The 25,953-nt window shown below is 34.4% G+C and overlaps 1 protein-coding gene and 1 long non-coding RNA gene across 2 annotated transcripts; one reads left to right on the top strand and one right to left on the bottom strand.

The window, feature by feature from the left end:
- The first annotated feature begins 5,398 nt into the window (after nucleotides 1–5,398).
- LOC110441207 lies at nucleotides 5,399–14,449 on the top strand. Its single transcript, XM_021484314.1, has 6 exons — nucleotides 5,399–5,640; nucleotides 10,327–10,378; nucleotides 11,164–11,264; nucleotides 12,639–12,809; nucleotides 13,922–14,017; nucleotides 14,266–14,449. The coding sequence occupies exons 2-6, from the start codon at nucleotides 10,361–10,363 to the stop codon at nucleotides 14,387–14,389; spliced, it is 510 nt and encodes a 169-aa protein (XP_021339989.1). The 5' UTR covers nucleotides 5,399–5,640; nucleotides 10,327–10,360; the 3' UTR covers nucleotides 14,390–14,449.
- Nucleotides 14,450–15,088: 639 nt separating this feature from the next.
- Nucleotides 15,089–17,815, bottom strand: LOC110441208. Its single transcript, XR_002461845.1, has 2 exons — nucleotides 16,792–17,815; nucleotides 15,089–16,740 (listed from the first exon to the last, which is right to left on the bottom strand). It is a non-coding gene; the product is annotated as an uncharacterized LOC110441208 (long non-coding RNA).
- Between the last annotated feature and the right edge of the window lie 8,138 nt (nucleotides 17,816–25,953).

Raw genomic sequence — 25,953 nt, forward strand, 5'->3', positions numbered from 1 at the left:
CAAACTATTTCACAAAAGTGAGCTATTTACATACCATCTTTCACCACGTAACTTATTTTTTTCATTCATTCATTATTTTACCTTCAAAGTAGGGGAAATGGCCAATATTCATTCCATGCCTCTTCAAATCACCACATAACTTATCATTCTATTCTTCATTAACTTCCAGGGGGGGAACGTTTTTCTACGTTGTTTCATGCCTATCAACTCCATTTTTCGGACTTATGCATACTCGTCAATGGATGTTAAAGGACGCATTAATGTTTTCTTAAAACATATCGCAGACATATACCAAGAGGGAGCGGTGAACTTTATACTTTGTTACATTTATAGGTGTTAATGAAGGTAGTATTATATCACATAACACAAGGTATTATGAAAGCAGAATTCGGACAATAGACACGAAATCATAGATTTTAAAATATCGTCGTTGGAAACCTGTGGATAAGAGAAGTCATTATTTAATTTGCTTCAATATCATAATGATTATCTGACATCTGTTATTACGTTTTCAACAAAACCAGGGAAGTGTCGAAATGAGATAAGCCACATGCATTCCAAACGATGAATTGACTCAGACGTTTCAAATAATGACGAATCACATTTCCCTCCGGATTCAAACAGCTCAAGCAAATACATTACCAAATACGAACTGAAAAATCTCAAACATATATAATAGATGAATAATGCAGTTCAAACAATAAACTTCATTTTAAATACATGAGATACACGTTTATATTGGATGTTTTATGTGACTGGATGAACACCAATGTCATATTATATTATATTATAATCTGTTTAGGCCGAATAACCAGGAAAAACAATCATTTTATGTAATCGAGCTTGATTTAAGCGTGGATTACTGTAATATCCTGATGAATCTACATCGATTAAGCCACAGATTATACAGGTATAAATAAGTTATCTTGATTGGATTTCAAACTTTTTTCTACTATTTTCACTAATAGACTGATAACGCAAACCTCATATGCAATATAAGCGAACTATTCATGACCCGTTTTATCACTAATCATAGGTGATTGCATACTGCCTACAGAATGATTATTATCCACCGACTACCTCCTGGCTCCTATACGTACGTGGACCTCTAAGGCGTAACGAATTCCTCTTAATCTTAAACTTTGTTTTCATCACTATAAGGGTGATGAATGTGATGTAATCATCTGTGACTAAATCATGTAGGAGAAAACCTGGCATGAATGATAAACGTAACCCACACATAGCTGATTGTACCTCTAACATTAAAAAAATAAACATTTAAAAATATAGCAGTTGTATGGCGTCCTGTTTGGTCATATAACAGTGTGCTGTCTAGACGATCGGCACTGTATACATCCTTGCTGAAAATCAGGTCATTTTGACGACCGTAAAATGTAAACGACAGAAGAAATGTGCTTATAATAAGGATAAGCTAACAGTTATCAACATAGTAAAATGTCTCTACTACGAGATTAGCAAATAGTTAACAACAAATATTTTCAAGCAATTTGTCTGTTATATAGAGTGATTTATCAGCTTATACGAGGTAAATTTACAACTATCAAAACAGGGGAATTTGTCTGCTATACCAGATGTTGTTATAGAACAGGTATTTTTTGACACAGGAAAATAAACCGCTGCCAAACATTCGTCTAAAATACAGGGAAAGCGGACAGAGCTATAAAACAGGAAATGGGTAAGCTATCAGATATGAATGGAAGGAAATTTGATCTTTATTCAAGTTAAGTTAACAAGAATCAACAAATGAAATGGGTCTGCAATATGGAGTAAGCGTTCAGCTATCACGTTAAAAATTGTTTGTTCTTACACGTCTTATACGCCTTAGCCAATTGTTTAACACTAATAATATTAAAATGCTACTGTTAACTTTAAATTTATAATTATGTACATATATGTTATACTGTTACAGTCTAGAGTGATAGGGGAAGAGTGAGTGTCTCGTAAGGCTGGATGTAAGGGTGGGTGAGCATACATATTTTAGAGATTGAAATACTTGTACCTTTTACATGTAACACTATAATAAACAATTTTGAATTGAATTGTGTTTGTGTAATACAAGGTCCAATACCATTACTGGCTATGGTCACAAGGATTAAGTAAGTTTGTAAGAAAACACAACCAGAAAGAAAGGTATATTTAATCCCTGGGCCTACAACTTATGTCATTATTAATGCATATGGCATGTTGAAAAAGGAATGTAAATAAGCATAGTGAATGAAATAAACATATTAAACCTTTTCATGGTTTTGCAATTTGTTTGGCTTCTTTAAGATTATTACGTAGTTAATTGTGTCTTAATGGGTTCACGGGTGGTTCGGGTGGTGCATTGGATAACGCTCTCGCCTATGACCAAGGCGACCGGGATTCCATTCCCAGACACAACGTAAAAAGGTGTGGGGTGAACAGTCCGACTGCGTGCGTTTTGTTACGGGTACTCCAATTTCTTCCCACATTAAGAACCCCCGCGCGCTAAAATCTTGGCCAACAAGAGTGATGTATGAGCTAAAATAACGTGTTTCATACCTGTTGTAAAATAACTCAAGTTTGCTGTGAAATAATAAATTGAATAGGTTATGTTTGCATGCCTGGATATACAGAAGTCTTCAATCAATGTTGTTACTTGTGTTTCCTGCTTAATATTTAGCAATGAAGATAACCGCAACTACTGGTTACCCATTGTCAGTATAATAAGACCGTTTGGAATACTATGCTTGATTCACTCGGAATGGTATATCTGTGAGGTAGCACGCAGGTAACATAAAATGCAGCATGCATTGTATAGGCTACGTTCTAAAAATAGATACAGGTAATGTGAGGTTTTAGATAAAGTCCTAGTTTATCAATTACCCAATGTACAAAACGTTGTAAGTTTGAACATAATAAAGGTTTTATAGGCAGTTTGCTCCTTTGATATACATTTCGGGAAATTTTTTAAATGGACTTGTAACAGTTTGATTTAGCAACAGTGATGAGTCCTAAAAAGACAAAATAGCCATATGACTACATACGAAGTAAACGTTTATTTTGTTGTTCTTTCTGCACAACTCAATGCAGTTATGTCCACTCAATAAGTACACTAAATATTTTCAAATGTCTCAAGGGGCCGTGGTGGCCAAGTGGTTTTTCTCCGGGAACTCCGGTTTTCTTCCACCATAAAAACAGGTCCTTAAATGACCATAGCTGTTAATTGGACGTAAACATACATTTCTATGGACCTTCTCATATGATGACTGTCAGGTATCTATTTGCTATGGATATACTTAACGTCAGGAATGTTGTTTCAACTATGGATTATATTTTCAATATCTCATTTAAACTTGTATATGTTAAAACCGTTGATCTGCGTTTTAAGTTAACTCTTTTACTTTTTAAAGAAATTGTTAAATAAAGTAAGCAATAACATGTTTTATTTTTTTTCAAAATGAGCATTTGCTGGCAACCTTTAACTCAATCGTTTGTACCGCAGATTAAACAGCATGCGTTGATATTATGTATGTTTACAAATAACATTTAAAAAAAAACATGTGAAAATTCCGGACTAGTGTGGCCACTTAATAATAATTCTATATATATATATATATATATATAGATGAATATATATAAAAAATGTATAAATATAAACAAACGTTTTTAAGACTTAAAAAATAAATGAAGCATCAAGTAAGAAAAGATAATAATTGGAACACGTTGCCCGGGCTTCCACACAGGAATTTAATGAAAACACATGTAGCGAGAAGTTTTTGTTTGATCTAATTTTATTTCAAGGACATGGCATTACTTTACAAAATTCCATGTTGGTGATTTGTATTACAGTCACCTCCCCTTAATTTCATTTTGGATGACACTGTACCACGTTTTGGCCGAAACATTCCCGTTGAGCAAATAGAATTTTGGTTAGAACGACAGTATAACAGTTTTGGGTCCAGAGTTCGAACCCTGATCCAGCCATGGTGACCCTCAGAACACTGTTGTTGATAACATTTTATTTATTTCATCTTTATTTATTTTAATGATAGTCCCGCAAGATGTAGTTTTCTTTACAGAAAAGAAAATCAAATCTTTAGTCATTCTGGTAAAACAGTTTCAAATGCATAACTACAGTTTTTGGCAGTGTTATAGGGACATATGGTAAAGTAAATATTGACAAGGATCTATCAACAGGATGTACCCACACATTTTTATGCGATCACGTGATGTCTCATGATCCGTTTCACTTAGTATACACCTTTGCTATTGTCCTACGACCTATTTGTTGGAGAAAGGTGTTGATGTTCATACCTTCTATTTTTGGAAAACAAACCCGGTTAGCCTTGAGCAGGATTGAGTGTGTCTAGACTTTATGTTATAAATAGGATGTATATTTTGTGTCTGAAACATAATTAATGTATCCATGCATCTTCAGGAATATTCCATTGCCGTAATATGATTTTTTGTGAATAAAGACTTCGCTAAGAATAGAACACATGAACATCAACTGACAAGGAAGTATTTTTTATTGAAAATACTTTTGTGAATAAAACTATTTCATTCGGAAGATCGAGTCATGTCATGCCGTAGAAGATTGAAATATCTTCGGCTATGTTATTAATTATCCATTATTAAACATTACGCATATTTGCTGTATATTGGCAGATAATACGTAACATTAAATATTCGGTGAACTGTCTTTCTCGATGTGCGGATACAAATGGAATGTCCGTGAGTTTATGGAACATGTATATGTTAACTGCCCCCCACACACACACACACACACAAACACCTCTCTCTCTCTCTCTCTCTCTCTCTCTCTCTCTCTCTAATATTCTAATAGAGTGTTGGAATAGCTTGACATATGGACCAGTCGGTCTTGAAACGTTTAATACGTGCATTGTTTATGTAGAAAGTAAAACTTTGTTATATCATTTTACCTGTAAATAATTGTACCAGTATCTAATTTTACCTGTATCTAATTTTCGAAAGTGACCAGACAACCAGAAACTCTGACAAGCTCAAACAAAAATGCAACCAGCTACCGAAAAGATCCCTCTACGAAAAAACATACTCATTGTTATTTAAGCGAGATAAGGTTTGTAAATAACAGATATTTATTTTGTTCCCAAACGTTTTGAGAAGTATTTTTTTTTCTATTACAGCAAATCCTTGAGTCCGGAGGGAAAAGATTAATTCAGGATATGGATCATGGGATGAACCAGACATCGAATTCCAGATTTATTTATCACGATTTTCATCCAATCTCTTTAGTCTTTCCCAAATATAAACAGAGGTTATAGTTGAGAATAAACTGACTCCATTGGATATTACTATCCAATCATCACTCGTTTGATGTCTAATGTGCATTCATGTCAACGCTATTCCGTGCAGAAGTGATGCAAAAACCGGCGTTATGTAGGAAAACAGATGATTATGTCTCACAGATATCTGGTGACACATGTGTGTTTGGGTGGGCGTCGGTAACCTGAACTGCATTGTGGAAAGTCGTCATGCTTATGGCTACATTAGAGGTATTTAAATTCTGGAAACCATCGTCACTTGTGCAGTGACTTGTTCATCTAGGACACTCGCTGGTCGATGACGAGGGCGTTCACAGAGAAGAGCTAAACATATCTCTCCGACATATACGTAAGTTTATGATATAATTTGTTTTGATGCTCTGCATTATTTTGTGTTTTTTACATACATAATCAGTATAGTGTTTTAGTAAATAGTATGGCGTTTTACATAGGTGTTCATTACCTCATTGTTCTTTATTCAGGCACGCATATATCTACACGGTATCTATATATTATTGTGTAAACTCCTTAAACAACTCCGTGACTCGTAGCTTTAAAATATGAAAACAAGGAAGAATAGTTTGTGTTTGTAATGCTATATTAAAGTTTATTTTAATTGACTTTAAAGATTAAGATTTGTAGGTCACAGCCTATAATAATATAGTATCAATTTAGTGGAATAAAAGACATTTAACACTCCATGTCAACGTGTTAGATTAACATGATTATAATATAACCTTATTTTATCACTGAAAAGGTTCATTTAGCAGTAATGTTAGGTATGTTCTTACATGTACCCAGACAGTTTCTCTGATATTCTGCCAGCTTGGTCACTGGTGACGTTAGTGATGTGAGAGTTACTTCCCCTTACAAAGTGTCGTAAACCAAGCTGAGACATAAGCCCCATGGTCTCTGTTCATAGCACGCCCTTGTTTTCTTATCTGGATGGCCTTCTTCCCTTGTCGCACTCGCTGGTTACTCTCTCTGCCCACGATCTTAGCCTGCTCTCAGTCCATGACATGATTTCTTTGTTAACATGGTCCGGCACTCTTACACATTTCTCTCTCGGATGTTTTTCTCTCTGACCTAGTAAAGTTTCTGTTGTTATCAATGGACATAGCTTCGTTTCGATGTTCTTTCAAGCATGTTCCGAACTTCCGTCCAGTATCCCCTATGTATACCCAACCACAGTTCTTACTACTAATCTTGTACACACAATTACAAGTATCGTTGATGGAAAATCTGTCTTTGTTCCTGATGGAGTGGTCTCATTCTGATTAAGATTCGGTGTTTCTTGAATATCCGTTGTATCGTCTCCGATAATCCGTTGACGTATGGTATAACTACGTTGCCACTGGTCTCCGATCTGTCCGTTGTTTCTTCTTCTACTCTTTTATCGCCGGTTTGTTCTTGATCTTGTCTTTCACTGTCTTGATGGTCAAATTGGAGTATCCACATTTCGTAAGCGCTGTTGTGATGTGCTGCTCCTCCCTGATCTTGTCTTCCGGTTCTGTGACCAATATGTTGCATCGGTCAAGCAGTGTCCTTACTACTTCCAACTTATGGTTTAGGGGGTGATGGGATGTGAAATGTAGATACTGGTCTGTGCTTGTCAGAGTCCGGTATACTAGTAACTTAATGGACCCATCTGATTTCTTTAAAATGAGAGTGTCTAAGAACGGAAATGAATTGTCGTTCTCCTCCTCGTTGTTAAACTTGATACTGTTGGTGTCGTCCAAAGTGTTACATTTGTAATATGTTGGGTCAAGTCCCCCACACTTCCCTTCTTTATCACCTCCAACACATCACCTCCATTCCTTTTCCAAAGAGAAGGGCCACTATAGACGGACACAGGGCTACCCACGGCTGTACCGAATTACTGTTGGTATATCTAAAGAAAAAGTTGGCCATATGAGGCAAGGAACGTTAAACAACGCAATCGGTTGAACCGCCATTTTGGAGCGAGATCATGATGGCTTCTTTTGTTTTGACATTTTTAATGTTCTTGTTATGTTCTGTTCTTATCGACATACAACTACGACTTCAAAGTTTCACTAGTCCCGCCAACCGTAACTCTTCACTTGCTTGTTGAATTTGACCAAACACTAAAAAACGGATTGACACTTGTGCTCCTCATTTTAGAAAATTAATAATAGTGTCTTGTCTTTCACATACACGTTTATCCTTGCAAGGCAGAATCTCAATATCCTTGTTTTTATAGATAAGTGCAGCCTGTATCCGTTTTATGTGACACTGTTGTTATTGCTCTTTTTGTTGTTGTCGGTGATGGTGATGGTGATGTTGGTGGTGGCGTTTACAGTGAAGGTGGTGGCGTTTACAGTGATGGTGGTGGTGGTGGGTTTTGTTCTTATTGTTGTTGGTGGTTATGATAGTGATGTTTACGGCGATGGTGGTCGTGTTGCTGTTGTTGGTTGTGCTGTTGTTGTTGTTGTCAGTGATAGTGTTGGTGGTCGTGATGTTGTTGTTGTTGGTGGTGGTGGTCGTGTTATTGTTGTTGGTGGTGGTGGTCGTGTTATTGTTATTGGTGGTGGTGGTCGTGTTGTTATTGTTGGTCATGGTTGTCGTGTTGGTGTTGTTGGTGGTGTTGTTGGTGTTGTTGTTGATTGTGATCGTGTTGTTGTTGGTGGTGGTCGTGTTGGTGTTGCTGTTGATTGTGATCGTGTTGTTGGTGGTGGTGGTCGTGTTGGTGTTGTTGTTGATTGTGATCGTGTTGGTGGTGGTGGTGGTCGTTTTGTTGTTGTTGTTGATTGTGATCGTGTTGTTGTTGGTGGTGGTCGTGTTGGTGTTGCTGTTGATTGTGATCGTGTTGTTGATGGTGGTGGTCGTGTTGTTGTTGTTGGTGATAGTTGTTGTGTTGTTGTTGTTGTTGGTGGTGTTGTTGGTGTTGTTGTTGATTGTGATCGTGTTGTTGGTGGTGGTGGTCGTGTTGGTGTTGTTGTTGATTGTGATCGTGTTGGTGGTGGTGGTACGATCAAGATTGTAACATTGCCCTGTCAAGTCTATTCATAACCTCTTTCCTTTCATGCGGAAAAAACTACATTGTTTGCACATACCATAGCTCAAATTACTATAGCGTGAAAGAACAATTGATTGACAGTACAGAATAAATTAAGAAATCCCTTTAAATATGTATAATAAAGAGGAACTGCGTATCTTTCATTTCCTTTACAATTGCTCTAGGTCGATTTCGCATCATGGTACCGTCTGTTTTGTCTGGCAAATACTTCAGCCTGTTGGTTTCCTGTAAAAGGTTATTTGAATCTCTGTAATTCACTTCCGGTCGAAGTACTGCAAGTTCAAGGAACAATATTTCCTTCGCTATCATGGTTATATTAGCAAAAAGTGGACTTAAAACTTTTGAAAACTTCAAAAAATGATATTTTGTTTCATATGATTTGTTGAAAATGTTTCAATATACCTTTGACATTTACTTTCGTGAGCATTGTAATGGCTGTGTCTGTTTAGATGCGAAACAAACCGATTCTCTGATGAGTAAGCTTCGTTATTGAATACCATTGAGCATAACGTAGTGTTACGAAGCTAACCTAGCAGAGAAACAAGGTCGGCGGAAACAGCCATATGTGGAATGTCGTCCCAGTGTGACCTCCCATATGGCCTCATAAACAGAATTGAACTGAACACCCCCTCACCATTGGGTGTCATAATATCGTAACATTGTTTATCGTTCGGGGAAAAGTATGCTTCTTTACATTTGCCTGACTGTGCTGATTAGATAAAATGATAATTGTTTACATGCTCTTAACAATACACTTTTTTGTAAAACTTAAACCACTCCAACCTTCTTAAATAAAATGCTGACCCCTAACTTGACCATATAATTATCCGAGCAATTGTTATATCTTGCTTTTATATATGCTTGCTACTGAGACCGATGTTATGGTAATTCATGAAAGTCTTCCCTGTTACCTTTGTTTACACCTTTCTTGACCTTCGTACGTGGTATCTGGAAAACTAACAGAGATATATGCTTGACAATTGGACCATTGTTATAGTCATACACCATTTCTACGTGGTACAGGCAGTGCAGTATTCACGAAAAATGAGTATCCGTATCTGATATCAGCTGCTGAAGAACATTGTTCTAATACAATTTACAGTACATTTGTAAAAGTATAGTCGTCAAAGACAAATTGCCAACATTGAAATGGTTAATTGATCACGACCGTTTTTTTTACCAGATTTTATGTCTTAACGTCGCTTGTCGACGACAAGACAAATAAAGAGAAGGGGTTAAACCGCAGGTATATACTTCTAACTTCTACTTCTAAATGGTACTGACCAACTTCAACAATTTGAAGATAAAATGTCAGACGAGGAGTGAAACATGGAAAGAGATTGTTTTTAAAAGATACGAGATGGTCTAATTTGCGTTTGAAAGGTGACGGTAGAGGGCTGATTTGAATAATTCCGTTGTGGGGCTCGAAATGATGTCAGGTGGGAGTTTATTCCACTCGGGTATAGTTCAAGGGAAGAATGATGCCTTTCTGGTCTGGGTTTTTGAGTGGGGAATTTGATACGAAAACTGGTGGTTTGTTCGGAATTTTCTAACTGTAGGGATTAGTCTGTCTGATTTTACGATAGCGACTTTCTGCTTTACAATGTTATGAAGCAAGGTCAGACGAGCATCTCTACGTCTTTCTGCTAGAGGGCGCAGCTTTAGGTGGTCCAACATTTCTGACACACTGGAGGTACGATGGTTCCCTGGACCATTTCCAACTTGTCAATATTTGTTTGAGTGTGAGGGTCCCATACTGTACAGGCATACTCAAGTGATGACCTACATTTAAGGGGTGTATAAAATACACGTGGGGTTCGATCATCACTTGGAAAAGGATAGTTACACATTGTAGCAAGGTTGTATCTGAATTACGTAGTAGATGTGGTTTTAGTGTTTTCATAACAAAATTTATGACGAAAGTTTTATTTTTTTTATTTTGCCATTAGTTTCCTTGTCGCTTTATTAATGCAATACTGTATTAATTGTTTTACTTAGATTGAGAAACAAACGCAGACTTTTGTGGAGCCCGATGTCAACCATCTTACTTGTAAGTCATACAACGAAGAAACGACAAAGCTGTGCTATATCCTCTATGGTAACACTGACGCTTAATCATGATTTGCTGTTGTTGGATATACGTATCTTCTTTATTTATTGATCATTTAATACATCAATAAACAATCTCTTATGATTTCGAAAAGCGTATCTAGACTCCCACATAAAAATGTCCATTGAATTGGAGTAGGGAAACGTTATATGCATTATTTTAACAATATATAATTGATAAAAGTACGCACTGAACAACTTTGTATCATTTCACATTGGATCGTTTTTAAAGAGACATAATATCTTGCGTTTGGACTATAAATGAAGGAGGGGACGTCAACAATAACACAATCCAGGATTTAAAGCCAAATTGCCACCATTGCAGATTGATTTTAAAATTATTAACACAGGAATAATTGTTTTTACAGTACGTATATTGGTAAAAAAGTAAACAGTACTCTTTTAGTGGTTTTAAATGTTCAAATATTTAATGAATTGTGCCAAAATGACAACAAATATAGTAAATAGTTCACTTCTACATCTGTAGGAGATTATACTATTTATGTAAATGTAACTGTTGCTTTTGAAATATTAAAATATGTCCATGGACATGTGATTAGTAATAGATTAAATGAATGTTGCTCTTTATAAACGTACTAATTAACATTATAAAGTATTTGCTGTTCTGTAATTTATTTGCGCCTTGATTATGAAACCAACATTGTGATATCCCGCAGGTGACAACCTAACCAGGTTTGACTATATACCATAACTTTGTTTTTGTAGAGTGGAGCCATTGCTGTGGCGGCGATAGCGTTTCTTGCGATAATGTCCACCGTGTTTGTTGGTCAGGAGGTAGCAAAAAGTAATGACCCTGTCGAGTTCAGGTAACCACTTACGAATATTATGTAATTAGCACAGTCAAAAATCATGTTTGGTCAGTATATATGAAATTAAAAGCTGCATGGACATTCTTAATACAATTTTGGAATACTGTATGTATAACCAAAACTAACCAGTACTCCTCTTATTTCTGAAATGCATATAATAAAGGGATTTTACGCATCGCTCCCTCTGTTTCAACATTGGTTGAGGCAAGAACTTCGTTTTCCAACGTTTTTGCAACTAGCACCACCGATAATTCCTAGAAGGACGAAACATGTGTATTGTACAGTGTAATTCACCTTTAGGTATACTGTATATAATACCGAATTCTAAAGGTGCTATCGCCCGTCTGTGTTTGTTTCTCTTATATACACTTATTAAGATATTTAACACTTTTGCGTCTTATTTTTGTCGCAAAAAGTAGCAGCAGGCACATAACAATAGCTTAACACGACTCGGCTTTATTGTCCTGAAATATTCTCTTTAACGATTTCGTATTATCACAAATTAACCTAATACAATTTATATCTTTCTTGCAAAGGAGTTGTACGTACCGAGAATGAAGAAACGATTCTAAACATTTTTTATAATCTAATTATGGAATGAATTACCTAAATACTGATCGCGTACTAGACAATTATACATAGAGAATGCAAAGCGGTTATATATATATATTTGTATCGATTAATCGGACGCAGAACAAACTACATATACGCAAGAGATGATAATATGTGTTTTACTTAAATTCATAAATTAATAATATGTATTTTTATGTATAAAATGATCTTTTTTTCTCTCTCCGGAATTCATTGACATTGAGATATTCGGTGGATCACTATGAAACATTGTACGTGTATACTCTGGTAATGTTTAAGGTGCTTGTTCTGTTGCAGATAAAACAATCGACAGTTGTAATGCGGTTTCCTTATGGGTTGTAACTTCCTATCAACTTCGTTTTTGATATAACATGCGCACTTGGGCCATCATACTTTCGTGTATTAGGTTGGTAAGAGTGACAGTATAACACTATAATGTCCAGGGTCCTTGTCTGCCTCTCTTGTATTTTTAACACTTATTTAAAACACAGAACACCAATGTCGATACTTTTTTCCAATTTTTTTTTATATTTCATACAGGTCCCGCGTTATATATTTACTATTCAGAGATGATTTATTAAAATTAAACTTATGCTGGAAAACAGTTTCCAAAAAAGCACAGACGCTCTTTTTGTTGTCAGTGATATGGGAGGGGGTGAAGTAATGACAAGTAAAGTTTCAACAGGTATATTGGTAATGCGTATGCATCATACAGTATATACATAATCAATTTATGTAAACTGTACTGATATACAACCAAAACTTTAATTGTCTCTGTAGCACAAATACTCATCTTGAGGGATTTGATATTACTGCCGAAGACCAGAAGCTGCGTGATGAACTCAGTTACCGTTGGATTAACCTAAGTGAAGGCGTGTCTGCTGATGATTGTAAGAAAGTTGAGGGGGATATGTGTTTAACGAACTTTCACTACCATGGATGTTGCAAATCGTAAGTACATATACATATATACAGTTTTCAATAAAATAGTGTAATATCGAATTCTATAAAAGTAATAAATTTATATCTTTCACAATGTGACAGGTATCAAAAGTGATATTGGTCAGTGTGAAAATATCACTTGAAATATTGACCAATCAGATCGACATTTTACATTAGCATCATTCAAAGTCGCAGATTTTCTGTTCAGCTACTGATGAAGTGACAGTAGAAAAAGTGGTTAATTTGGTACATCTTTGCTACATTCACCAAGGTAATAATTTACCTTTACGATTGATATCATTCATGCAAAGAAATCTGACCTACAAAAAAAAAAAGAAAATGGTAAAACTGTTTGTAATAGCTCATTCAAAAAGGCGCGCAGCCTTGTTGTCAAGCGTGACGTCATGCAAATATATCGCTAAAGATAAGTGTCCCTTACTTTGTTGACGAAGCTGATGACATTGATTTTAAGATGTAATGAATTACAAATTCAATGATTTCCCCGTTAAATACCATATATATTTCAGGGATATGACAGAATACCGATATCGTGCGGGTGCTGCTTTGCACTTGTGAAACAATATACGGTAATATTCAACGGGTAACCATTTAATATTCGCTATATATTACATAACATTTATTTCTTGATCCGGACGTAGACATAAGAAATATAAGATATGTTTTTTTTGTAATATTTATGTTGGTATGCAACAGGATGTATCACGCATCAAGGAATATGTTTGAACGGAACAATGTTTATGTTGTATATCCTTCAACGTAACTGCGTTACAATGTTAAAGACAAGGTTAAAAACAGATGCATTTCAAGCAGTACATTAACCTGGAAAACAACAAAGAAAGTTGTATTCAATATTCGGGTTGATTTCTTTTAGTAAATATTGCAGATTTTAAACAAAACTCTCTTACCAAATGTTGGTATAGCCATTCTCCGGAAACAGGGTCATGCTTTTTATGGTTACCAGACGGTGACAATCAATAAAACATCATTCGAAATTTGTTGTTACATCTAAATTTAGTGTCACGACATGATTGGTTCCAAGTAATCCTGACTGTATTGCTATTTGAAATAGATAAAAAGAAAGATACTTTTACATTTTTCAGAAAGCCGCGATTTGTATATCTTAGGACTGTTACAGCCTTAAATGGAAGACAATACACATTGGCCCCTGCACAAGCGTTTTCGACAGAAACATGCGAGTAAGTATAATTGAAGCATAATTCATAATCCATATTATACTGATGACTTAGGCCTAACATATTTAATACTTTAAATACTTCTCCAAGATATTTTATGACCTATCAAAGTTTTAGCTGACTACTATTTCTACGGCTACTTATGCCATGATTTCACTGCCGACATCAAATTGGTTGATGTTTAAACTATGTTTGTTTACCAATGTTTTTTGGGTTTATTTTAAAAAATTGTTTTCTTTTTCTTTACCTAGACAATTACCATATTGCGACCTGCAGTGCGAGTGTACGCTGGTAGATAATATGGTCAGGGGACATACCGAAACAGAGGAATTTGTATGGTTCCTTCTTCCATCTTGTTGTAAATGTATGAGTTAGTGATATACCCCTAAGCATTATGGACAAACATCCTCTTTGTAATGAAGCAAAAAATAGATAGCATACGAACAGTATGAAAATACTTCTTTCCCTATGATACGATTGGAAAGCCAATCTTTTACCTTCTGTAAGCAGAACAGTAGGTTCCAATGGTTTCTTTGTTAGATTTCTTACGTAACATAAGACCTAAAGTTTTACCTTGTCCTTGAAGTGTAATTTTGCTTTACATGTATCCATCATTAATTTTATTTTTAATTATACCCATTTTAATGGACGGTTCGACACCGTGGTAAAAGTACTAGTTTTGTAATTCATTGAAAGAAGAAATATTTCTTTTCTTCTTCTTCGTCTTCTTTTAAGTATTACAAGCCATGTACCTCTTCAAATAAAGTTTGCCAGTTGTTGATTATCATAGGATGCACAGACATATACATACTGTTAGAAATTTAGCCCCCAAAATGTGTAATAGATTATTTTCATATTTTATCATCAATACTTTATTGACCAGATACAGTTGTGTCAGTTATATATACAAGCACCTCTTATAAAGTAGCCTTAAAAACAGAAGTTTAGCGTTATATATACAAGCACCTCTTATGAAGTAGTCTTAAAAACAGAAGTTTAGCGTTATATATGCAAGCACCTCTTATAAGGTAGTCTTAAAACAGAACTTTAACGTTATATATACAAGCACCTCTATAAAGTAGTCTTAAAAACAGAACTTTAACGTTATATATACAAGCACCTCTATAAAGTAGTCTTAAAAACAGAACTTTAGCGTTATATATACAAGGACCTCTTATAAAGTAGTCTTAAAAACAGAGGTTTAGCGTTATATATACAAGCACCTCTTATAAAGTAGCCTTAAAAACAGAAGTTTAGCGTTATATATACAAACACCTCTTATAAAGTAGTCTTAAAAAACATAACTTTAGCGTTATATATACAAGCACCTCTTATTAAGTAGTCTTAAAAACAGAACTTTAGCGTTATATATACACGCACCTCTTATAAAGTAGTCTTAAAAACAGTAGTTTAGCGTTATATATACAAGCACCTCTTATTAAGTAGTCTTAAAAACAGAACTTTAGCGTTATATATACACGCACCTCTTATAAAGTAGTCTTAAAAACAGTAGTTTAGCGTTATATATACAAGCACCTCTTATATAGTAGTCTTAAAAACAGAAGTTTAGCGTTATGTATACAAGCACCTCTTATAAAGTAGTCTTGAAAACAGAAGTTTAGCGTTATATATACAAGCACCCCTTATAAAGTAGTCCTAAAAACAGAAGTTTAGCGTTATATATACAAGCACCTCTTATGAAGTAGTCTTAAAAACAGAAGTTTAGCGTTATGTATACAAGCACCTCTTATAAAGTAGTCTTACAAACAGAAGTTTAGCGTTATATATACAAGCACCTCTTATTAAGTAGTCTTAAAAACAGAACTTTAGCGTTATATATACAAACACCTCTTATAAAGTAGTCTTAAAACAGAACTTTAGCGTTATATATACAAGCACCCCTTATAAAGTAGTCCTAAAAACAGAAGTTTAGCGTTATATATACAAACACCTCTTATAAAGTAGTCTTAAAAAACATAACTTTAGCGTTATATATACAAGCACCTCTTATGAAGTAGTCTTAAAAACAGAAGTTTAGCGTTATATATGCAAGCACCTCTTATAAGGTAGTCTTAAAACAGAACTTTAACGTTATATATACAAGCACCTCTATAAAGTAGTCTTAAAAACAGAACTTTAGCGTTATATATACAAGCACCCCTTATAAAGTAGTCCTAAAAACAGAAGTTTAGCGTTATATATACAAGCACCCCTTATAAAGTAGTCCTAAAAACAGAAGTTTAGCGTTATATATACAAGCACCTCTTATAAAGGAGTCTTAAAAACAGAAGTTTAGCGTTATATATGCAAGCACCTCTTATAAGGTAGTCTTAAAACAGAACTTTAACGTTATATATAAAAGCACCTCTTATAATGTAGTCTTAAAAACATAACTTTAACGTTATATATACAAACACCTCTTATAAAGTAGTCTTAAAACAGAACTTTAACGTTATATATAAAAGCACCTCTTATAATGTAGTCTTAAAAACATAACTTTAACGTTATATATACAAGCACCTCTTATTAGGTAGTCTTAAAAACAGAAGTTTAGCGTTATATATACAAGCACCTCTTATAAAGTAGTCTTAAAACAGAACTTTAACGTTATATATACAAGCACCTCTTATAATGTAGTCTTAAAAACATAACTTTAACGTTATATATACAAACACCTCTTATAAAGTAGTCTTAAAACAGAACTTTAACGTTATATATACAAGCACCTCTATAAAGTAGTCTTAAGAACAGAACTTTAGCGTTATATATACAAACACCTCTTATAAAGTAGTCTTAAAAACAGAACTTTAGCGTTTAGTTTTATCCTCCTTAATTATAGATCTGTAACAAATGTTCAATTTATATATATCATTGTCTATGTTTTTCGTAATTTATAACCCCTTTACAAATGTACAAAGAATAGTTACATATGAATGTTAGAGATGTTATGCGGACGTCAATTTCACCAAAATTATTGGCGTGTTTGTTGAAACATTGAACATAATTGTTTTGTTAACTATTAAATTTTATGTCGGGCTAACCTTTATCACGAGTGTTAGTGACGTCATGCTGACGTCACCTTCACGAGATTAGTATAAGAGGAGTGTTTGACATGCCTCTAAACATAACAATTATGTGAAGCAGTTATATGTTTATGCCGCGTTACATTTATTATGTGGGTAATTGAGTATGATTCTATTATGGGTTTGCAGCGTAGAAGTATTATCAAAATAGGTACCTAACTGGCAAATATTATATCTTCTTCATGAACATACAAGTGTTATACGCTTTTCATCGTGCAATCAGATATCTCATACTTCATGAAATATGACCATACGTGAACAACACATGTTTGGTCTGGGCCATCGCTGCAGGTTTAGGAAAAGAATAGACATGCTAGGTCCCACTTATTATCGTATATTTGTAAGAGGTGACCGTAAGAGCTGTTCAAACATATGCAAGGGACATGTTAACGTCTTATCTATAAAAACAAATATGTTAAATAGTGAGATTGTTGTCATGGCTTTTGCATTAATACTAGAAGAAATAAACGTTTACACAAAAACGCCATTGATCGTATCATCATTTGAACATAACTTTTATGCAGAGCTACATTCATGACTATTGCTTATACTGTTGTGTAACACTAGTTTTATGTGTCCATTTGTGAATTGATATGATAATTTCGTAGACAATCGTACATGTATGTAAGCTATATATTGTATTGTGACTCTGCTGGTTTAGCTTTATTAATGACGATACATATGAAATGTTTGAAAAGTATTGTAAATTCGCTGCTAGTTGAATATGGGTTTTATACTAGAAATGTTANTGTGGAATATGGGTTTTATACTAGAAATGTTATACAACAATCATAATACAGAAAACTATTACGACATAGTAGATCTGTAAATAATATTTGAAGTTGTTTGTTCATTGGTGTGTATATTGATAATAAGCAATTGTTATACCATACATATTTTCTCCCCAAATTGATTAATTCATATTGTGTAAGGGTTTAACATATTAAAAGTCGCAGCATCTCTGTGAATTGTACATATGGAATGAAATGTGAATAAAAAATATATTTTTTTATCGTCTTTGTGACCTTTTTTCACTCAAATTCAACCAAGAATATTATAAGTATCATACAGAACTTAATGACGGATCTGGTTTGTTGATATACGGTAAACATGCTTATTTTAACGCACTTTGATTTTAGCGTATTATTTAATTTAAATAGTTTGATGAACTCATACATACAGTAACTTTAATTAGTCATACTTTAGCGTATATCAATGTGCTAAATTACAATTTCCGCTAAAATATGTACGTTTACCGTATTATATAGTGACATATTTAATATCTTTTTTCATGTACTAAATGTGTATTTTACTGATTTGAGAGTGATGTTAAAAATGTCACTATTTATTCAATATAGCGACGAACCCGGTTGTTATATAATCATATAAGTGATTCTTACTGAAAACGATTACTGGTTTATCCATGCAAAGTGGACAAATACCAAAGAGAGGCGAATGGATGTCATTAAAGCTGACATGTCTTCATTGACCCTTGACCGTACTATTGATAATGAAGATAGTCAGTGGTTTATCAGCCTTAACCTGAAAAAACTTCAAATAAAACTTATCCTTGTATGATCTTAACATATGATTTGGTTATACATGTATAAGAGTTACCTCCCTTTATTGGTGCAATAACACAATCTAGCCTTCCATTAGGAGTTCTCGATCACGACTTTCATCAGCTTGATTAGCCGACTAATTTTGTAGATAGGCATGCCGCTGTGGACATCGACTTAAAAGTTCTTGTCACTACTTCATGGATCGTCGTCGCTATGTATATATGAGATATTATCTTTTTCTTCATTTGATATGCCCATAAAATAAAGGACCTATCGGTTTTTTCAAGCACAAAAACTGTTTAGACATAGACAAAACTTCATGACTTCCGATAGAAAGCTGGAAAGTTTCATAATATAGATGTTAATACATTCCATTTCCTTGTTAGACTATGTCGTTGATGTGATTTACATAATTGTTATTTCATGTCTTTGTATGCGATGAAAAGGCGTTCATAAGTTGATATAACTTGTGCCCTATTCACTGCATAACTAAGCTTATTAGATCTCCAGAAATCAGTAAAATCACTATAAGAACAAACTTCTTTATCTCTTTAATTGTAACACAATAAAGCTTAGCACTCCCTTGTTCTCTTATATTTGATTACATATATATGCTAATATCTAACAACTCTCGATTTTACAAATGTGCTTGCTAATACACAGCGCTAGTTATGGACTATATATTTTCCGTAGCGCTAATTTGTGATTACCCTATAGAAGAAATATAACATTGAATTGAAGACTTTCAACTATTAGACGGCTAATAAATTACCTTCAAATGAGTACTTGTTTACTTGACGCTTATACAGATCGTCATATAATCTTCGAATGATATGTAAAAGAAAAACAGATCGGAAACAAATATAAGAAGCATATATACGCTATAGGCGGAGAAAGTAAAACTGTGCAATTAAGCCATAAACGTTAAAAAACAAACAAACCTTTTTGATAGTTAAAGAAAAAAATTGTGTTTAAAATCGATAGTAACTGGCAGTTATCGAAGCCGCGATGAACCCAAAACAAACGGAAAAAGAATCAAAGTACACTTGCATGGGATATATAAATAAATTGTGACGTAAGAAAACAAAGACGACATGTAATGTAGATCTCCTATCAAATACGATACAAACAGCGTTATGTTAACAGATAATTGGCATTACTTTCTCTTTAGGATAATTTGCACACAGATCATTAATTACTTCATCTACGAATACCATTTATTTCATTTTTCTGAATTCGTCATGATTGCGAGGCAGGCGTGAACACACCTTCTAAATCCAGAGAGGGACTTGGCTCTCTACATCACAAATCTAGTCAATGTATGCAACACGTTGTGATCGAAACGAGTTAAATAGACCTGCATTCCTGTAATCACAGAGTAATTATTTGATTAAAAATGAATTATTAAGGCCAAAACATTAACAGTGAATAATATCACAATAATTTTACAATAATATGATTTGACTTAAGATGAAACTGAACAGCGCGGCAAAGTAACAGATCGCGGACCGGCTTTGATCTTCGATTATCAGCATTGGTACTGGTCAGTTTTTAAAGCTACAGATGTAGTCAACTGCCTTTGATTTTTTCATGACATATTTCAAGGGTATAGAGTATCTATGGGATATCGAAAGTAGGAAACATGGATGTTAAAGACAGTATTTACAGTATTAAGTGTTTAGTTAAACTAAACAAATGAACATCCTCAATATTTATCATGGCATCAAAGTACACATCAAAATTGTAGCTAAAAATGTCATAAAAAAAGCAGCGAAAAGATAAGAAATAAAAATCTATACACCAATACGATTCCATTCGGGAAATGCTATTTATTGTACAATTATGGACTTAAGTGCTGGTTAAGATATTGTGATGTGATCCTGAAAAATAATGTTGTTAGCGTTTAAAGTAAAGGGGTTTCCCTTAAACACTATATTTATAAATCAAAATTCACCAGAAAATCGTTCTACATAACGGGTCATTTGTATCAGATCCTGCAAAGAATTATGAGAAATTATCAAATATATAATAGATACACATGTTTATATCAACTAAGTAATCAGAGATATAAAAACACATATAGACATTAAAACGTTGATTATACACAATAACATGAAAATGTATATGGCGGCATACATATAATTCAGGTAACTATCGAGAAAAAAAATCAAAAGTAATTAAAGTCACATTAGATATGAAGTTATACCTATTTAATGATGAAAGTAATACATACACTTGTTATTACACCTATCAAATTTGATAATAAATACAATATGCAAAAAATAACACTACAAAATACCGCTGTTTTGCTCTTAAACGTCTCCTCGGATAAGCGGATATATTATATTCAGCCAGAATTCAACAAAAGGCATATATAGTTACTTAGTGATACACTAATAGTCATACACAAATTAAACGCATACCCGTAAGCAGACACATTTAAAAGATGTGATACCTAATCAACATGAAAATGAAGTACATTTCAAACGATTACAAATAGTTGTACACAAACTGTGTACTACACGTAAGTAGACACAATTAAAATATGTGATATTAACAAGAAATCAATAACATTACGGCAATCGGTCACATCTTACAAAACAGATTCATGTTTCCGCTGTAGTTTTATGAAATTGAAATCTTTTTTTCAGTCTGCATGACGAAAGATCGATCATCCATTTTTTAAAAGAAAACTATACTTTTTTTAACTATTACCAAAAATTATAGAGATGAAATTAACAAACATATTATTAACAGCTACGGGGACAGTCCGGGATTTAAACCATGGACTTCGAACCATAATACAGTTACTCTACCTAACTTAGCTGCTTGATTAATGGTTCTTCCTTGGCACTGCCCGGTCTTATTGTTATGGTAAATCAGCAAGGGAGGGGGGGGCTACTGGATGTATGCAAAACTATAGTGGAATTATCTGGTGTTTTGCCTGCAATGGAAACGGGTGTTATACCTGAATTTCGTCTACTCATGTTCTTTTTATATTCTGAACGTATCGGCATGGAACTCCGTTTTGTTTTTCTATATGGCTTCACTTATACAAATATACGTATTTATACATGATCTTTTCGTTCCATGAGAAACATTTTGTCAAGGAATGTAAACATCTCATATTTGTGTTTGTTGAAACATTGAACATAATTGTTTTGTGAACTACTAAATTTTATGTCGGGCTTACCTTTATCATGAGTGTTAGTGACGTCATGCTGACGTCACCTTCACGAGATTATTATAGGAGAAGTGTTTGACATGCCACTAAACATAACAGTAATGTGAAGCAGCTATACTTTTATGCCGCGTTACATTTATTATGTGGGTAATTGAGTATAATTCTATTATGGGTTTGGAGAGTAGAAGTACTAACAAAATAGGTACCTAACTAGCAAATATTATATCTTCTTCGTGAGCTTTTAACAATAAAAAATCTTAACGTGCATTTATTCCACCATATATGCCATGAAATGTAAACATCTCATATTTGTCTCATCGACTTGTGCATGGTTCAGTGACGACGTATTTCGGGAAATATCCTCAAAACTGGAACCAAAGTTGCAATATTTTTGTAGGGGGCAGTGCCTTTAGTTGGATAACGCATTTACAGTGACTACAGAATCTGTAATGTATAAAAGATACATAGTATTGAATTAATGTAGACATTTCTGTGAAATGTGGGGGTATGGCGTCCTGCTGCATTTTAATTTAAACATAGGATATATAGATAGCGTATCGGTTGATTGAACGCAGGTATATTCGGATCTATTCAGACGGAACGTAGTCGATCTTGATCTTACCTTACACATATAACGGCCAACTATGACAGATTGCACCCTTACTTACTTAGAACTGTAAGTATATAAACATACTTGTCCTTCCTATACTTTCAGGTGTATTTCAAAAGAAGGCAGTATTTGTCTTTACATAAGGTTGAACCTTTGTATGAAATCATTGACAGGAAAAAGTTCTTTTGTAAAAGCAGACGACCCTCTGCCTGTGTTAGGTGTAAGCCAAGTAAAACATTAAATAATCAAGTAATTGTATCTGTTTTTGGAGGAATGTGTGAAAGGTCAGATTGAAGGATTTAAGGTTTAAAGATTTTATGGGAGGAGAAATGAAGATATACTTATTTAAAGTTCAGGAAATACCTCGGATCTTAATGATGATACTCTAAAGTGTTCCGTATCAATTTAACAATACAACTGGGACATTTTAGTCTTCATCCATATGAATATTTGAATTTTACATTGGTAATGTAATGTGCAGATGAATCGACTTTATATTGAATTTTTAATGACCTGTAAAGCATGGCAATGTACTGTTTCCTTTCTATAACAAAATACTAATGGGCGCTGGGATTAACAATCAGTCTTAATCATGGTATCATGCGCTTCAACATGTCTAAAGAATGTTCAAATTTTTACTAGTCCCACCAACCGTAACTCTTCAACTGTGGAATTTGACGTAGCACTGATATTATCTAAGCGCCTCCAATAAGAAACTGATTGACACTTATGCTCCTCTTTTTAGAAAAAAAACCCACCTTTTTACATAAACGCATATCCCTGTCAGGCAGGCTTTGAATATCCTCATAGTCATAGATACGTTCAGCCTGTATACGTTCTTGGTGACACTGTTGTTGTTGGTGGTGGTTGTGGTGGTGTTTTTGTTGTTGTTGTTGGCGGCGGCGGCGGCGGCGGCGGCGGCGATGGTGTTGTTGTTGTTGTTGTTGTTGGTAGTGGTGGTGGTGGTGGTGGTGAAGAGGAGGAGGAGGGGCTTCATGTTTCGTCATTTTTAATGTGGTTCCTGTGCTTTTGTTTTTGTCCGCCTTTGTCGGTTTGTGTAAATGGCAATGGATGAACTTTTCCCCTTGATATTTACTCGAATATTGGGCCGGATTCTACACATTAAACGTACTTAGCGTGGAAGCCGTGTGGCATTCAGTTTTTTTAATAAGATCAAGATTGTAACATTGCCTTGTCAGGTTTATTCGTAACCTCTATCAACTAAAATCTATTCGGTTTTAATATAACAAAATACAGAGTATTTCCTATACAATTGCTCAAGGTTGATGACGCATCAAGGCTAAGTCTGTGTGTCGAAAATACTTCAGTTTATTCTTTTGTAGCTCTTCTTGCACGAAGCTCAGTTAAAATAATGTTATGGTGCGTCGTTCGTCGTCCGTCCGTACTCGGTCATCCGTCGTCCGTCAACCTTTTCTTTGAACGACTGCTTCTTAAGAACTGCAGGACCTAAGACCATGCTACTTGTCAAGTGGGTACCTGGGAATGCATGTTCATTAAATAAATGACCTTTACTTACTTTAAAGGTAACATGGGTCAAACATGTAAAAACCTTTAAACAACTTCTTCTTAATAACCAAGAGGCACAGAGTAGTTATATCTGGCAAACAGGTATCTGGCATGCAGTAATATAAAATGTCCTGAAATAAATTACCTTGTACTTTTTCAAGGTCACAAGGGTAAAGCATGCACAAACCTATTCACATTCTTCCGACGTTGACCCTCTTTTTTTTACTAACAACAAAATACTACACACAGTATAGTGTTATAGTAAAGTATACTGCATTTTAACTCAGATGTTTATTACATCATTTTCCTTCATGCAGGAACGCAAAATGTATATCTTGTATATAGATATCTCACTGAATCCACTTCGTATCTCGTAGCTTTATAATATTTTAAATTCACCATAGCAAACTGATTTGTCTTGCAAAGGACTATGTGCGTTTGCAATGACATAGTAAAATTTGTCAATTGACTTTAAAGATTAAAATGTTCTGGGTCAACGAATACGATTGGTGCGTTGTACCTGAAGTGGAATATATGAAATATAACACTCGGTGACAGCGTGTGAGATGAACATGCTAATTGTATCACCTAATTTGGAGTAGAACGTTATCACATTATAAGCCTACCAGATTGCAACGGGACAAATAACTGAATTGCTCCGTCACATCCGCTATCGTTGTATTAATGTTTTGAAAGTTTAGTTTGATATTCACAAATGAAATGTCGATTCATTAAAGCAGTATTAGATTTTTAATTGAATTTTGAAATTTACTCTACCTGAACTTTTCTGAATTGCAGACGAAATTTTCAGGATATTTATTATCGTGTGACACAAATTATCTGTACCATTACATCATCTTGTATAACTTAAAAAATATCCTGCTTTGATACTGTATACCGGGAAACTTATGCCCTGTCAAATATTTACCCGTCACTGGTTAAACTCATGTTTATCCAGGGTTACTTTTGCCCCCCTTACATGTACCTTCTCTACGTGTACCCGCAAAATCATTAGTCACCAAAGTCTCAAACGAAAATTCGGAACCATGAATTGCATACAATAACTTTTATTTACCCACGTTAGCTAGAAAAGTAGTTTGACGTATTTACAGCCGAGACATGAAGTGCAGTAATTTCATTCGTCCACACACTCTTTAAGTGGAAGATGAGCCGGCATCCGTTTTGATGTTGTATAGACGACTTCTATGTCCGGGATTGTCTTCGCCATGCCTGGTGGACATACTATAACAAGTATGTGACTTCTCTTTATTTCTACGCCCATACTCTTTTATTTCCCGGGAAAAAACATGTAGGCAGTATCCGTTGTTATAACGTGTTTAAATATGATTGAGACAACTTGATTCACACATGCTCATAAATCAAAGGAACGATCTAGCTGATGGGACAGTGGCAGACACGGAACAAACAGGTATTTCTTCTATTTTTACATATAGGAAATTTATATTTTCTTATCCATTTAAGATAGAAGTGGGCGTAACTCCTTAGGTATCGATATTTATCAATAAGTAACAGAAATGTTAAATGATATTTTTGACAATTTATAATACTTTTCGGTATTACTGAAGATGTTTTAGCATGGTTAATATCTATATCTATGTCAGATAACATTGATTATGAGAAAATGAAAAAGGGATGAACATACAAGTCTGGCTGTACAGCTAGCAGTAAAAAGCTACATTTGTATAACTTCATGCATTACACATTCTGCAGACCGTACATCTTACCTGTTGGGTTTTATTTAAAGCCATACGTTTGTCGGTATGTGTGTATACATGCATGTGTTCGTGTGTGCATGTAAGCAAGAAACGTAAACTGTAGTGACTTATGACGCTAAAAGAATACTATCTGCTCTTTTTAATCAATCTATTTACATGTACCTATTTTTTTTTTATTTTTATTTTTTGTAGAATAATTAATTAATCGGCGAAATATTAAGAGTTTTCTGGATCGAG

The sequence above is a fragment of the Mizuhopecten yessoensis genome, unplaced genomic scaffold (genome assembly GCF_002113885.1).
Source record: "Mizuhopecten yessoensis strain PY_sf001 unplaced genomic scaffold, ASM211388v2 scaffold715721, whole genome shotgun sequence".
Lineage (NCBI taxonomy): Eukaryota > Metazoa > Mollusca > Bivalvia > Pectinida > Pectinidae > Mizuhopecten > Mizuhopecten yessoensis.